Source organism: Solea senegalensis, unplaced genomic scaffold (genome assembly GCF_019176455.1).
Source record: "Solea senegalensis isolate Sse05_10M unplaced genomic scaffold, IFAPA_SoseM_1 scf7180000014081, whole genome shotgun sequence".
Lineage (NCBI taxonomy): Eukaryota > Metazoa > Chordata > Actinopteri > Pleuronectiformes > Soleidae > Solea > Solea senegalensis.
The window spans coordinates 47,169-61,562 of record NW_025320963.1 but is presented as its reverse complement, the minus strand read 5'-3'; the positions used below and the strand labels follow the sequence as shown (position 1 = coordinate 61,562).

Below are 14,394 nucleotides of genomic sequence, written 5' to 3'. Positions count from 1 at the left end.
TGCAGCAACAAAATGTTTTGTACGTGTTGACTGAGGCGAGTCTGCTGCTGCTGCTGCTGCTGCTGCTGCTGCTGCTGCTCGTCAAAACTCGTCTTCCTGGCGACATTAAGGCATGTTTCCTTCCACTGAGCGCTTCTCTTAAAACTCCCTAATATCAACAGACTGAACTTATATTTTTACAGGAGTGAGGCTAGAAAATATGAATGGCAACTGGCAAGCTGTCGGCAGGACTTTTAGAGGAACCTTTTAACACAGAGGTCAGTTTGTTTTTTTTGTTTTTTTTTGTTTTTTTTTTAGAAGGGACAACACTATGAGAGGGCGATCCTTGACATTCTTGTGTTGATGGAGTATTTTCTCTTTTTTTTTTATCTGTCGTTTTGTAAAATGGCAAAAAAAAAAAAACGTTGGCATCGTAAATCTTCCTCTCCTTAGCCCATCGCACTCTTCAAGTGTCACTGAGGACATGTCGCATCACCCTGTTAATTCTCCATCCCCTCCTCCTTCTCCTTCATCATCCTCATCCTCCTCCTCAGTTTCTGCCTCCACCCTCATCCCTCCCTCCCTCCTCCCACCCAGGGCTCGTCGCTCCTCAGAAGGTCATGAGCTGAAACTCCCGTTCGGCTTGCCATTCCGGCACCCACACTGGGTAGGTGGCGTGCTTCGGCATCTCCATGATGCGGACGGGGAGAGGCTCATTTCTCTGGTGGACATGGTTAGTCACTACCTAGCGGGGGGGAAGGGAGACAACAAGGGGAACTAGCACACAGCCGGTACTGCTCAGAGGCCACAAAGTCTGCAGCTCCCACAGCAGCTGGGGTAACAGGGTGAAGGCGGTAAGAGACACAGAGGATGGGAAGGAATGGATAGAGAGGTTACAGAGGGAGTTAGTCAGAAGGAGATGGGAAAGAGGAGAGGGCAGAAGGAGGTAGAGGATGGGGTCGGATTGCAACAGGAAATAGGCGAGGAGGAAAAAGACATGTGAAGGAGAAGGGACATTTTTGAGGAAGGGAAGGGATGTGAGGAGTATCAGTGAGGAGCTAGGAAAGAGGGAATCTCATGTAGCTTGAACTCTGTCTCGTGAAAGTTCAAAAAAACTGAGAAATACATTTTGGCACACCGGAGTTGAGTTGTGGGTTGAGAAATGCATTAAATCTTTTTTTTTTTTTTGTTTAGTGTTTTCATAGAATTACTTAATTGGTTCGATCATATTCACAGTCGGATTTCCAACAACCTCAGAGAGCATGGAGAGACTGAGGTCTGGCTATGTGAGATTAGGAGAGTCAGGAGGCTGGTGTAGGAGTGAAGAGAAAGGAGGAAAAGAAGGATGCAGACTGGGCAGAGGAAGAGGGCAGAGGCTACAAGTAAAAAGACAAGCTTAGGACAGCTAAGGAAATTTGAGTGGTTAGTGCACACACGTGTTTTTGGTTAGAGCAAAGGGAAAATACAACAGGACGTGGGGGGGTGGGGGTAGAGCATTCAGACAGGGGGGTCGGGTTACTGGTGTGGTAGTGAATCTCGGTGGCCGATTTCAGGATTGGGGGACTTATTTCAATTCAGTGTCAGTTTAGTGGGCCGTTGGGAGTTTTTTCTACGTTCAAGCTGCGCACCTAAAAGTGGCTCACGTGCCTTATAAACAGTGTAAACAGGCCAGAGACTGGACTTTAAGTTTATCTAAGGCAAGAAGAGCAAATGTTTGCAGTTTGTTGCTGCCATCGCTCCCCAAATGGGAAAGACATCACTGCACAGAAAAGAAAAAAGAAAGAAAAATGAGCAGCGTTGGGAGGGAACTGAGACATTAAGACGCAGAGGGCCCAGGTTGATTCGGGCGAGATGAAAAACTTAATCCATGTGCACTCACTACGTCCAATTAGAAAAAAAAAAGAAGTGAAGTAAAAAGAGTTGATGGTTTTTTTTCCACAGTGTTTTCTTTGATATTTCTTTTTGGGGAACTACTATAATTAGTTTCTTTTTCTCCTTTGCCCATAGTGCTGTGTGAACAAGACGCTTTCATTACCTGCTATCGGAGGCAGGAGAGGTGGCTTTGATGCATTTTGAGCTACCTGCTGTCTCCCTCTGGTGGACAAAGTGTGCTTGGCAATGAGCCTCCTAGTAGTGTGAGTGGGTGTTGCTTTGCATCAGCTGTCGCATACTTACTGTGAAAATGTTGGAACGGCGCTTTGACTGCTTGCGGATGGGCGTGGGTGTGTTGGAGGCAGCTATGGTCTCAATGCGCATCTCCCGCTGACTTATGCTGGGGGTGGAGGGAACGGAGGAGGAGTAGTCGCTGAATGCACCCCCACCGTTGGCCGCCTGGGGAGTTGGAGAGATTAAGAGGACCAAACAGAAACAGGAAGAAGGGAGAATGGAAGCGAGGGGGGAAAATATGGAGATATGGAGGAAATAAGAAGTGGAGAGTAAAAAACAACAAACAAGCAAGTTAATTTCGGACAGATATGGCAATATGAATGTGACCTAACATAACACTCTATGGTAATGTACTGTGGATTGATACCTTCATGATCAGTCAGTAAAACAGAGTGCTGCTGTGTATGAAAATGTTTTTATTACCTGGTTAATGTGAACAGAAGGAATAGACGCAGCAGGGACGGATGAATGGCTGGGTGAGTTAGGGAGAGATTTGCATGGTCCAATAGACAGCTGCTGCTTTTTCCTCATGGCCACGACCTTCTGGGCAACTGGAGGAGAGAGTGGCAATTAATATGATGTTAATGTGTGTTTTTCTTTTTGGTTTTTGGTTTTTTTCCAAGTGACGAGAACATAAAAGATGAGGCACTTTTACTGTTTCTGTGGAGAAATGGTAAGAACTCTCCCTTCCCAAAGCAACAGACTACATTTCAGGGCTTGTGGCTGAATGATTTGAGGAAAAAAAGGGCGATGTTTTCTGAATGGATAATGCCTGTGTTGTAGAATCACTGTCAAGCAGCAGCTTAACTGTTCCTGTTATTTTATGTTTTGTGATAATGGACATTTATCACTTCGCTTGATTTGCCAAAAAAAACAAACTGTTTCCAAATGTAAAAAAACATAACTTAGGTTCATAAAAAAATTTTTTTTCCTTTTTAAATCACAAGGGCTGTATAGAGACCATGCACTATAGATGTTATAACCCAGTACTATGTGACAGCAAGGTGCAGTTAAAGCTGGATTTTCAGTGTTTTTTGTTGCCGCCGTTTTTATTATTCCGCTACGGTTTGCTCTTAGAAATAGAAGCGATGTAACGTCATCTGTACGCCACGTCCTTCATCTGAAAACTGACTCTGACATGTAAGCCCGTCAGACCAGACTGGACCGAGGGAGCGTTTGTGTGTATACAGCAGCAGTGCAAGGGGCAGACGGGGACAAGAGGCATTTCTACTGTCCGACTGCTGAATGACCTTTGGTTTTTTTGACCTGTTTGCAGGCATCTCACTTTATTGGCGCAGTGTTGTTATTGCCTCTATCTTGACAAGAAAAAAGGAAAAACAATCACTTTGTACGTGCAGCTCGGGAATGTCGTTAGGCAACACGAAATCTAAACACGGTTATACTAAGAAACACACAGGGAGTCATGAGCAGCTAATAGACTTAGGCAGTAAACTCATTTGACAATGGTTTGAATGTGATGGACCATTGTTATATTTAAAGTTCCCGCCCCCCCTTATGAGAGGAGAGAAGAAAATATCAGTACCTTTGTCTTTGGAGACATCTTCTAAATTTTAAGGAGAGACATCAAAATATAATTTAATCTACTTTGTATATTGTAAACAAAGCAATGGCACAAATCCCTTAGTGTCCCTGTATTGACAAAAAGGTCAATACAGGGACACTATGTCTGCACTGGTATAAACAGTGTTTAGAGATGCTGGTCATGTCTCGAGTGTTCTACAACACAAACAGAGAAAAACTATTTTCTGTTTCCCCAAAGTAAGCGAAGCTAATTCCAGTCAGACATAGAGCCACATGAACACATTGTCTCACCCCCTCGGGCCGTTTGTTTTCCAGTCAGGTAGTAAGCAACATAATGCTAAATGGCTCATACGCAAAAAGGTACCTCTATTTCCAAGAGAAGTAATCACACAAAATGGTAGCTGCAATTTCCCCCCCTCTGCAGTGTGATGTTAACCAAATGAGACTATTGTTACCATCCGAACAACCTGATTTGCCGTGCAGTTGGTGCAACTCATTTAATTCACGGCACACTCGAGCGAGGGACTGGGAGGGGAGGTTTGGGTGTGATGTTCGTGGGTGCGTGACGTGAATTAGCAGGAAAAGAGAGATGATTTGAAGTTGCGCTGACAGCTGGGACCATCGCGCGGCAAAAATACAGAAAAGGAAGCACATGATGCAGAGCAACTCCTCCAGTCAGCCAGCACTCCATCTCTTCTAATTATTTCAAATTGGGCTTCAGGAAGCAATTAAGACAGGGCGGGAAGACAACATGCCCGCCTGTGCATCAACAGTCAATGACATGCAAAGCGAACATTGCGTTGCATATTCAGATGTTTTGTGAGAGGTTGACAGGCGTTCAAAGGAGTTGCAGCCTCAGGGATAATGTGCCAAAGTTAAAAGCAGTCAAGTTTTCAAATGAAATTCAAATCGCTTTGGTCATGGATTCAGGGAAATCTTCATTTTCAGATTTTTCAGAGAGACATTAAAATCATATTTCACTAATTAAAGGCAACTTTACACAAAGTGGTCTCTAGCTTACAGCTCCACATTTATATGAAATCTTACGTCGTGATTTCCGCATCCATAATTACTTGGGGCCGTTTGCCAATTATATTAAATTTAATTTAAAATATGAGCCCTGCGTCATTAATTGAAGTGAGTCTGTTAATGTTCCGCTGCTGTTCACTGCCAATCACAACTGCTGAGCCTCGCAGAACAGAGAGAATTACCGCATATGTACACTGCTCAATTTGAGCCGAGCATTTATGAGCAAATTTCATAAACGGCATGAAGTGCTTGTCCAATTAGCCCGGCATTTAAATAAAGATAAATCAATTGCATGGTAAACGGAATGACACAACAACAATGGTGTTTCAAGACGGTGGTAGTGATCTAATAACCTAATCCTCAGAGGTCACACCTGATTATTCTATCACCCTTTAACATTCACTTACAGTCACTTCCTTTCTTTAAATAGGAAGACATTGTGTGTACTGTAAAATCATTTAGATCAATCATTTTAGTCGATAAATACAGCTGGTGGTTGGTTTGGCCACGTTTGTTAAAAACCTAGAAACAATCAAGTTTAAACAGTAAGGTGTTCAACCATTTTTATATTGGTATATTCTGTTTAAATGTATTCTAAACTGTCAATTTACCCTTGATTGTGTTCTCTTGCCCCCCCCCCAACAGGTGGAGGCTGTGATTGCCAGGCCATGTGTCAAGTGGGAGTGACTAAATTATAAATGAGCGCCAGTGTCACACAGTGTTTCTGATCTTGAGGAAGCCCTGAAGACTAAATCTGATATGAATCCACAATCATATGACTCTCGCCTTTTAAGCCTTTCAAAAATTCAGTCTCCACAAGAGTTAACCAGTGGAAATGATGCAGATTTGAGATATGGGTCACTTTTAAAAGACAATGTAAGCAAAAAAAAAAATCAGATATAAGCAACATATGAGAACTGGGCATCAGTGTAAACGCAGCCTCATTGTTTAAACATGGTGCAAGACTGCTAACTTCACATAGTACAATCTGAGGATAGATAAGCAAAGTTCACTTTACACTGAACTATGCCATCGTCGGGATTTTCTGTTTCCCCATCTCAATAAACGTCTGCCTCACCATCCTGGAAGACTCTCTCCACGTTCAGGCCGTAGGTGGAGCAGGTCTCATAGTACGTGCAGCGCTTCAGGTCGTTTGACAACTTTCTGGCCCGTGAGTCGTCGATCACTCTGGGGTTGGCAGCGCTGATTGCATCTAAGAGAGCAGGGGGGGAATTATACAAAAACAGCTGTAATCAGATTGTAATGCATCATTTTTCAGGGTTATTCTAAGTTGTGGATTAAGTTGTCAGCCTCCAGGTTGAGTATGTCACTATTCAGTATTCACGGAGTACAAATTACAGAGTTCTACTTCACAACAAGGTCATGATGGTTTCACATTAGACAGCTTATTATTAAATGTCAGAGTTTATTTGCAAGAAAACACGTCCTGGAAGAATGTATTATTCCACGTTTTCATAAAAACTAAATATATCAGATGAAGGGCAAACACCTTGTGTTCCAACGAGGACCATGGGGACCTCAGCTGTGTTCCTGTAGCTGGAGAGGCGCAGAAAGTAATTGTAGACCGTCTGGAAGCTGATCTCATCCTCCAGGCTAAAGACAAAAACCACTGCATCCACCCAGGCAGCAAACTGAAGACAAAGCAGAGGAGGATTGTTGACGCACTGTGAAATAAAAACCTGCCTCGTTAGAACACGGCGACGTTCGCACGCACACACACTCACACACACACACACACGTTTCCCCAGTTTGGCGTTTCTGCCACCTCTCCACGCAAAAAATGGGCCGCGTGTCTCTGTGAGAGGCTGATGAAATCATGTGAAACTTCAAAACGTGAAGACACAGGAAAATGGGAACATGTGTAAATCCATATGTGTCCCGTGGAGTTTTAATCATTTTTTAATGAATAAATTTAAGTGGGAAAGCCTTTGGGCACCGCCAGCTTAGGTCTGTCAAATTCGGATTGTTGGCGTTTGGAGTTTAACTCGTCATGTGTAAATAATGCTCAAGCATGTCTTGAATAAACTGGTGTAATAGACCTTTGTCAACATGAAATAGTCAGACAAACACAGGTTTATGATGATTTATGAGTCGTGCAATTGTTCAAACGTACGCGTAGGTCAAATAATGGACACTTTTCCTGACAAATGTATTATTTTAAAGCTCCATGCGCATATTTCCTAACATGATTGAGAAATAATGACACTGTACGGCCACGACTTTCGCACAGCACTGAATGAAGCCTATATTTTGTGGTATTTCGTGTTTCTTGTGCTTCATCCTGCTATTTGAAACACTGTGGGCTGAATGTGTTCCTGAGAGGCTGGATATAAATAAAGCCGAGGTGAGACTCATGTGCCATCGCTTGAGTTGAAGTTCACATGAGAGGACAGAAGGGGGCAGTGTAGCAACACTCACGACACACTGTTTAAAGCCGGGTGAGGTGACAGTGAATGATTACACGCTGCTGCATCCTGGCGGTTTTTTCTGTATTTCCCACTGCTATCATAATGTTAGAGTCCTTGTATTTGCTGCGTCATATACATTCATCAACTCTGCGTAGTATACTTTACGATCCAACGGCGGGGAGAGGCTTCCCATGGGCGGAGGAAATCAATCCTAATCACCTACCATTGTAAGGCAGAGACTAAGCAGAACCCAGAGTGGCACTAACGGTGACAATCAAGTGATAACTATTCCCTTGTATTCCCCCACTATTTCATTCAGCCTTCACATCTCACCCTCAGATCCCCATAGGGAATGAATGGGGGGGAATCAGGCTTGCGAGCCACAACTCTGCTCAGCCTCCAGTGAGTGGGAACATAATGGAGGCCTTTAATTATGCCACTAATTATACAGGCAGCCGACAACTGAGCTGAACTCATTTCTATTCCCTGATCTCACTGAGCAAGTGAAGGCGAGCGTAATTCTGACGGTGACCTTTGCCAAGCCAGGTATCTGTGGGTGCTCATTAAAAACACCGGGATCACATGTGACATGAGACACTGAATCTTGTGAATGAAGCCAATAGCGGGTCTACGCGTCACCGCCGAGCACTGGCTGCTTCATACTTTTATACTATTCTTTTTACTGTCTGTTTCCTGCAGGTGTAGCAACAACAACAACAACAAAAAGCCACTGTATTTAATAATCTTACATTACTAGAAAAACATTCAATATATTTTAACAGTCATTATTCTTTGCTAATATAATAAGAGTTAAATAATGGAAGACACTCATGACAATTGTTTTACACTGGTGGGAAATAACATCAACTGTTTTTAAACCTGCATTATATTATTTTGTGATGACTTAGCAATAAGAGTCAGTTATAGACTGTATTTACACACCAGGGATATACAGTTTTATCACCTCGGCGCTGTATCATTTTAAAATAGTTGCTCGTTTCCACACAGCACAGCAGATGAACAGTATTTATTTAGGATCCCACCCGTTTATGTGACGTTTTTTTTTTAATCAGAGAGATACTAAATGTGTTTGTTTGGCAGCGAAGTGTTCTGTGTTCCCAGCAAGTGTTTTTCTTCATCCTTCATCTGCACACAACACGGGTTCATGTTCAAAGACACTGAATCAAAAAATGACCAATTCATAAAATAAAAACATTTAAAAAAACGATAGAAAGATAAAATAATCCTGACACGCTGAGTGGAAGCGTGAAGTTCAGTGGCACTTCTGCGTGGGCGCTCAAATGTTCACACTGCCCACAACTAAGTGTTTTTATAAAAACTAAATTTAGCAGCTTTAATTGCAATACTGAGACACTTCTAATGTATTACAGTATTACCATTTCATGCTTATTTCTGCCTCCACTCCACATAATGTCACTTATATCACATTATTATACTCCATTACTTGTATTAAATGGCTGCATTTACATCACTATATATTTTTATATCCACTTAAAAATAATCAAAACACTGTTTGTGTTCTCGTTTCAGAGTGATCAGGAAACATAATGACGCCCTGGAAGTTTCGTAAGTAGGTGGGAAAACCCAACTAACCCTGTGAAATCATGATAAAAGAATAACTTAAAGAAAGAGATGGCCATAACTTCTTTAAACAAGGCAGCAATCTCTTCCTTAATTTATCCCCTTTGAAAGAAAACATGGAACGGTGTCTTATCACATTATCAACAGTGGCCCACTCTGGATGAAACGGTGGCTCTGTGACTCTCCATTTTTCACATACTAATAGGACAATTATGTGCCGCGTTGTCCCTTTGACCACAGAAAATGATTTTGGCTCGGCACGCTCATTGATCTGTTGCTGCCCTTTTAAGTGCTTTTGGTGGAGCAGCCACTGAGTGTGGTCACACTGCCTCAGACCGTCCTGCAGTGAAATAATGGTCTGTCTCTTAACAAGTCCCCATCTGCATGGGAGTTTGCACCAACGGCCTCTGCTATGACTCATCTCGCAACTGTGGTAAACAACGGAGAGACAGTTTAAAGGGATTAACAGTGTTACCTGTAATTCCGGAGGCCCGCCTTCATCTCTGATCAGGAGAAGGTAGCTCTGTCCATCCACGACTATTTCCTTCTTGAACCGTCCCCCTGAAAAAAAGGAGCACAAAGTCTGTCTTGACACAACGACTCCAATCCAGGGGGGTTTCATTCATTAATCATTCAAAAATAACAACGATGAAGCAAATAAAACAAAATTCAATATCAAAGTGCTCAGCTTGGTGTGACTAAGTTTGGCGTTACGTGTATGAGCTTTAATGCAGCTTCTTGATTTAGACCTGAATGTGTAGCTGTTGTGATCATATGGTGAAAGGAAAACAGGTCTCTGTGGAGCCAATTATGTGGGCGAGAAATTGCCTTTTAGCATGTCTAATGCACAGCTGCTCAGGGAGTCAGTTCAGTGCCCCTGTCACCGCACCACCACAAGTCCTGGAGAAACCCAACTTTCACTTGATAAACAAAGTATGGGGACATTCTCGAGACAATGAGTCATATTTCTAAAGAAAAAAATAAATAAAACAAAAAATCAAAGCAGTGCCCATGACATGCATCTCATTTGATCTCTTCTTTTAAGTTAACTACTACATTTGTCTGTCCCTGCCTATAATAAAATAAAGACAAGTGTTTTGGTTTTTTTTACTCTACTACTCTACACAGTGTTCTCTGATCTAGAGCTGCAAAAAACTTGAATAAGAAGCGGAGCCAAAACGAACAGAGACTTTCAAAACAAGACACCACAAACGAAACACAGCGTCCAATACTTTGAGGTAAATTGGCAACTGTTACTTGAATTCTGGGGGAATTAAACGATTTTTTTTAAAATCATGAATTACATTCCAACATGATTTGTTTTAAATTTTATTATCATTTATTATTATTAGATGCTCGTGTCTCTTGTGTGTTTGACCATTTTCACAGTTAAACTCTGAGATTAAACGAGAACGAAAGGAAACCACGGGAGATAAAATCAGAGGCAGAAAACTCGTCTTCTGAACTGATGCGTCTTGGGTCACACATGCCCCCGGGACAGGACTAAAGGAGCTGACACTTGGCAGCGGATAAGTGTAACGCAACCTTGGCTTTCTCTTTCCTATTCTTCAATTCCTTTCTAATACATATTCTTTCTATCTTTTTTTGCCTTTAGCTAAAACTGGCTGTAGATAAACAAGAGACCACAGTGAGAATTATACAGTAAATTGCATTTGCACATATAATGCGAATAGTTTTGCGATCCTCTGGAGATTAAAGAGATTGAATTAGAATGCTGTAGAGCTAGAGAACGGAGCTCAGAATGAAAACACAATATAAATGAGGAAAATATGTTGAAAGCCAATAATTCACAACGCACAAATTCTGATCGTGGACAAAAACTGTCGACAGCAGGTGTGAAGGCAAGAAAATAAAAGTACACCTGTTACTCTTTCCCAGGAATTACATAAGCATGTAGGCCAGCTCGAGTCTTCATGAGATTAGATAATGAGGACTTGTATATCGTGCCGTTCAAGCACAGATCTCGCATCAAAGAGGAGCTGTGGGGACAATAGAGTAGCCCATCACTGTAATTTTGAAAAGGCAGGAAGATTTCCTGTCAGTGCAAGCAAAGCATATCTCCACATGAGACACACTTCCACCCTGTTAAGTCCACTTTAGCCTGCTTGGCAAATGTGGGACTCTCCCAGCCTTTAGCACAGGCTCTTGATTTGAGGTGGATGCTGGTTGTGTAACAGAGAGAGAGAGAGAGAGAGAGAGAGAGAGAGAGAGAGAAAGAGAGAAAGCAAGAGAGAGAAACAAAGAGCAAGAACTCGCAGATCTTTGGAGATTCAGACAAAGCACTGAGAATGTCTTAAAAAGGGGGGATAAGATGGGGGGGGGATCTCATTACACTGTGAATGACACAGAAAACAGATTTATCAGAATTCAGAGTTTGTACAGAAGCTGGCAGCACACACATATATATATATGTGTGTGTGTTTGTGAAGTCAGGTATTTGTACGACTATGGTGAAAACATGCATGGAATTGGGAATATACATTTCAGTTACATAATCGTTCAGGATACGGTCGTCTTCATTTAGAGACAAGTGAAAAGCACGTCAAAAAGAAAAAAAAAAAACCAGCGCTGGGAACAGACGAAGCATACTGACACGCTCTCCTCTTACTTTAATAAAAAAATGAACGATGAATGTCGTACATGTGTTGTTCAACCACACATGAAAAGAGGCGACTAACAGCCCTGAAGCCTACAGAGAGACAGCGAGTTGGTAGGCACAGTTAACACGCAGTAGGCACACACACTGCTTACGAAGAGGCTTAGACCTTGACACAGAGCCACAATCCGACAGAGCTCCATCCGGTGTTGCCATGGCAACACACCCCAGTACCTTCTTTTTTTTCTTCTTTCTTTTTTTTTTCAAATATCATAGCAAAAGCCCAGGAACAACACACTGAGAAACCAGTCATGGCTGAATCGTTCTCCGCCGGGCAAAAATGCTACAGCCACAATGTAAATGACCTCACTGAAGTAAAGCCAGTGGTTAAGCAGCTGCTAATCATGAGACAGGTATGTGTATCACAACATCCCCCCCCACCACACACACACACGATTACAGCAACAACACACATTTCATTTTTCCAGCATTGATTTCTCAAGGACTTATTTAGCTATGATGATTTTCCTTCTTTGGTTCAGCAAAATGCCAGAAACTAATTATGCACTTCATGTCTCATCCTCACTATAATTACACAGAAATGAAACACTGCAAACCCTCTCAAAGATCATCAGCCATCTCTGGGTTTGCCAACATCTTTGTGGAATTCTATACAGAGGGCCTACATTTCAGGCCAGAAGGGGGCGTTCTACTTATTACATTTTAACTAATGAATTAAAGGAATACTTCACCGATTTGCATTTAGATCTAGATTTGGATTTAGATGCATCCGAGACTTGGTACGAGGCTTGAAACTGCAATGCTAATTCCTCACTTTTTAGAGCCACTCGCAGGAGGACGGGACCTCATTCCCAGAATGTAAACAGTGTCCGCCATCTTTGCTAACAGTTGTGCTAACAGGACCAAGTGTCACTGGTGGGAACTAACAAAGAAAAGAATGAAGATATTTCTCAACTCAGGGGAAACTGAGGTTGGGAAGCACCATTTTTCAAAAATACTAGAATACTAAAGTATTCCTTTAAACTGAAAAGTGGTCTTTTTTCTAGAGATGGGACCTCACACTGAGAGTAAACTGGCTAACATCGAGGTGGTAAAAGGTTTGTGACAGAGATAACATTTTTCCATTTACAGTCCCCGAGAAATCGCAATGTTTGGTTTAAGCTTATTGATTTAACAATGACCTTTACAGCCCTAATTTACTGAGAGTATTTAAGTTGTGTCATCATCTCTGCAGTGGAGAAAGGATAAGAAAATCTTTTCATTGAACCACACACAATTCTAAAGCTTGGCCTGTTATAAATATACATATATGCATATATACATTTTTTAAATCCCAAATTGAACAACTAACTTCAGTGTCTATATGTTTGTGTGTATGACACCACCTCCTGACCCACACACCTCCAGCAGACACTTACCTTCAGGAGACTCCTCCTGCACATATGTGCCTGTCAAGTACCGATGCACCAAGGCCGACTTCCCGCTGGACAGGTTTCCCACAATGCCCTGCAAGGCCAAGTGCAAAAGAATGTGATTATGGTGTAAATGGTTAAACCCGCAAGCTTATATAGACATAAAGGACCACAATGGTGAATCTGTAGAAGGAAAACTCAGAGTACAAGGTGTTCTGGGCGTTCATCTGCCAAAGCTAAGCCTTGAAATGTGTCTTAAAACCACTAAGAAAACTGCCTTTTTTTGTCAGGCTGCAAACTTTAAGGCCAATCATAATGGAGGGTTCCACAGGAACGAAAATTGAATCACGCCATTACTGAAAATTGAGCCATTGTCCAAGGAACAGGGTAATAAAATTGGCTGACAAATACCAAATCTTTGTGAACGTTTGCCTCACTGAGGAAGGGCCGCATGAGGACACAAAATAAATGAAACAATGACATAGACTTTTAGTTTCTAACAAACACTGTTTGTATGCAAGAATCAAGTCCAATTAACAAAAGAAGAAATGCTTGAGGGATAATTTATTATTGTATTGATAAGTTAATTCATCAAACATACAAAGTCCCACCTCCCACGCAGAGAGCATCCAGGTCAAAACTCCAACTAACCAAGTCCAGGGATACTGTGTTTGTTATGCTTATTATTTTGTTGTTGTTTTACTTTTAAATACCTAAGTAAGAATTTGTTCAGGCTGTAATTACCATGCAGAGATATGCTTTTACTCAGGATAATAATAATAACAATAAAAAAAAGGAACTCTTTTTTTGCTTCTCAAGTACATTTGTACTCCACACATGGAAATGATAATGAAAATAAATGTTGTTGATGACGCTTGATGGTGGCCATTTGCATGCCCCTGCGACACGGAGAGCTGTGCTCCACACGCAGCGCTCTGCACTGCATCCTCATCATTCATGCCATCAGCGCTCTGCCCGATGTGATTTTTCTCTCCATCTTCTTTGCGTCTGTGAACCACAGCTTCTACACCCAGAGCGGTGAGTGCTCTGTGGAGAAGTTCATCCTCCATACCTGGCAGGGTCATCTTAGGTCTGCAATAAGTCAGTTTTACTTCTTGATCATGGTTATCATTATCATGTTCTCATACTTCAAAATAATGAAGGTGGCCAGGGCTGCATCAGGACAGAACAGGAAGTCGACAAGGAAAGGCCTCAGAACTGTGGTTCTTCATGGATTTCAGCTGTTCCTCTGTCTTTTCTTGCTGTGGTGTCCTATCATTGAAGCTGCTGTGCTTCAGATTAACCTGGTGCTCTACGTTAATGTCAAGTACTTTAACTACATCGTGTTCATTCTTTCTCCGAGGTGTTTGAGTCCTCTCATTTACGGCCTCAGGGATGAAAGGTTTTTTGTTGATCTGAGAAGCTTTGTTCTTTGTGGTTTGTATAAGAAGCAATTGTCAAATGAATCGTGACTGACCTGTGAAATACACATAAAATAACACGTCTGCTTCTTTTTATTTTTGTAAAACACGCCGAGTTACCGCTGTGAATGAATATGTGCTGTACAAATTCATTTGAATTGTCTAGCCTTCATAGA

At 41.9% G+C, this 14,394-nt stretch overlaps 1 protein-coding gene across 1 annotated transcript; it reads right to left on the bottom strand.

The window, feature by feature from the left end:
- Nucleotides 1-173: 173 nt before the first annotated feature.
- On the bottom strand, nucleotides 174-13,882 carry LOC122760845 (arf-GAP with GTPase, ANK repeat and PH domain-containing protein 3-like). The gene is made up of 8 exons (XM_044016024.1): nucleotides 13,723-13,882; nucleotides 12,804-12,947; nucleotides 9,223-9,308; nucleotides 6,227-6,368; nucleotides 5,795-5,929; nucleotides 2,569-2,696; nucleotides 2,155-2,310; nucleotides 174-724 (listed from the first exon to the last, which is right to left on the bottom strand). The coding sequence occupies exons 1-8, from the start codon at nucleotides 13,880-13,882 to the stop codon at nucleotides 590-592; spliced, it is 1,086 nt and encodes a 361-aa protein (XP_043871959.1). The 3' UTR covers nucleotides 174-589.
- Nucleotides 13,883-14,394: the final 512 nt, after the last annotated feature.

Bases quoted from the DNA above. Each gene is read 5' to 3' on its own strand.
- LOC122760845 (XM_044016024.1), bottom strand. From the start codon at position 13,882: ATGACCCTGCCAGGTATGGAGGATGAACTTCTCCACAGAGCACTCACC. The intron at 9,309-12,803 runs GTAAGTGTCTGC...CCTTTTTTTCAG, and splicing joins GCAGGAGGAGTCTCCTGAAG to GGGGACGGTTCAAGAAGGAA. The intron at 725-2,154 runs GTAAGTATGCGA...CCCCCCCGCTAG, and splicing joins GCCGTTCCAACATTTTCACA to GTAGTGACTAACCATGTCCA.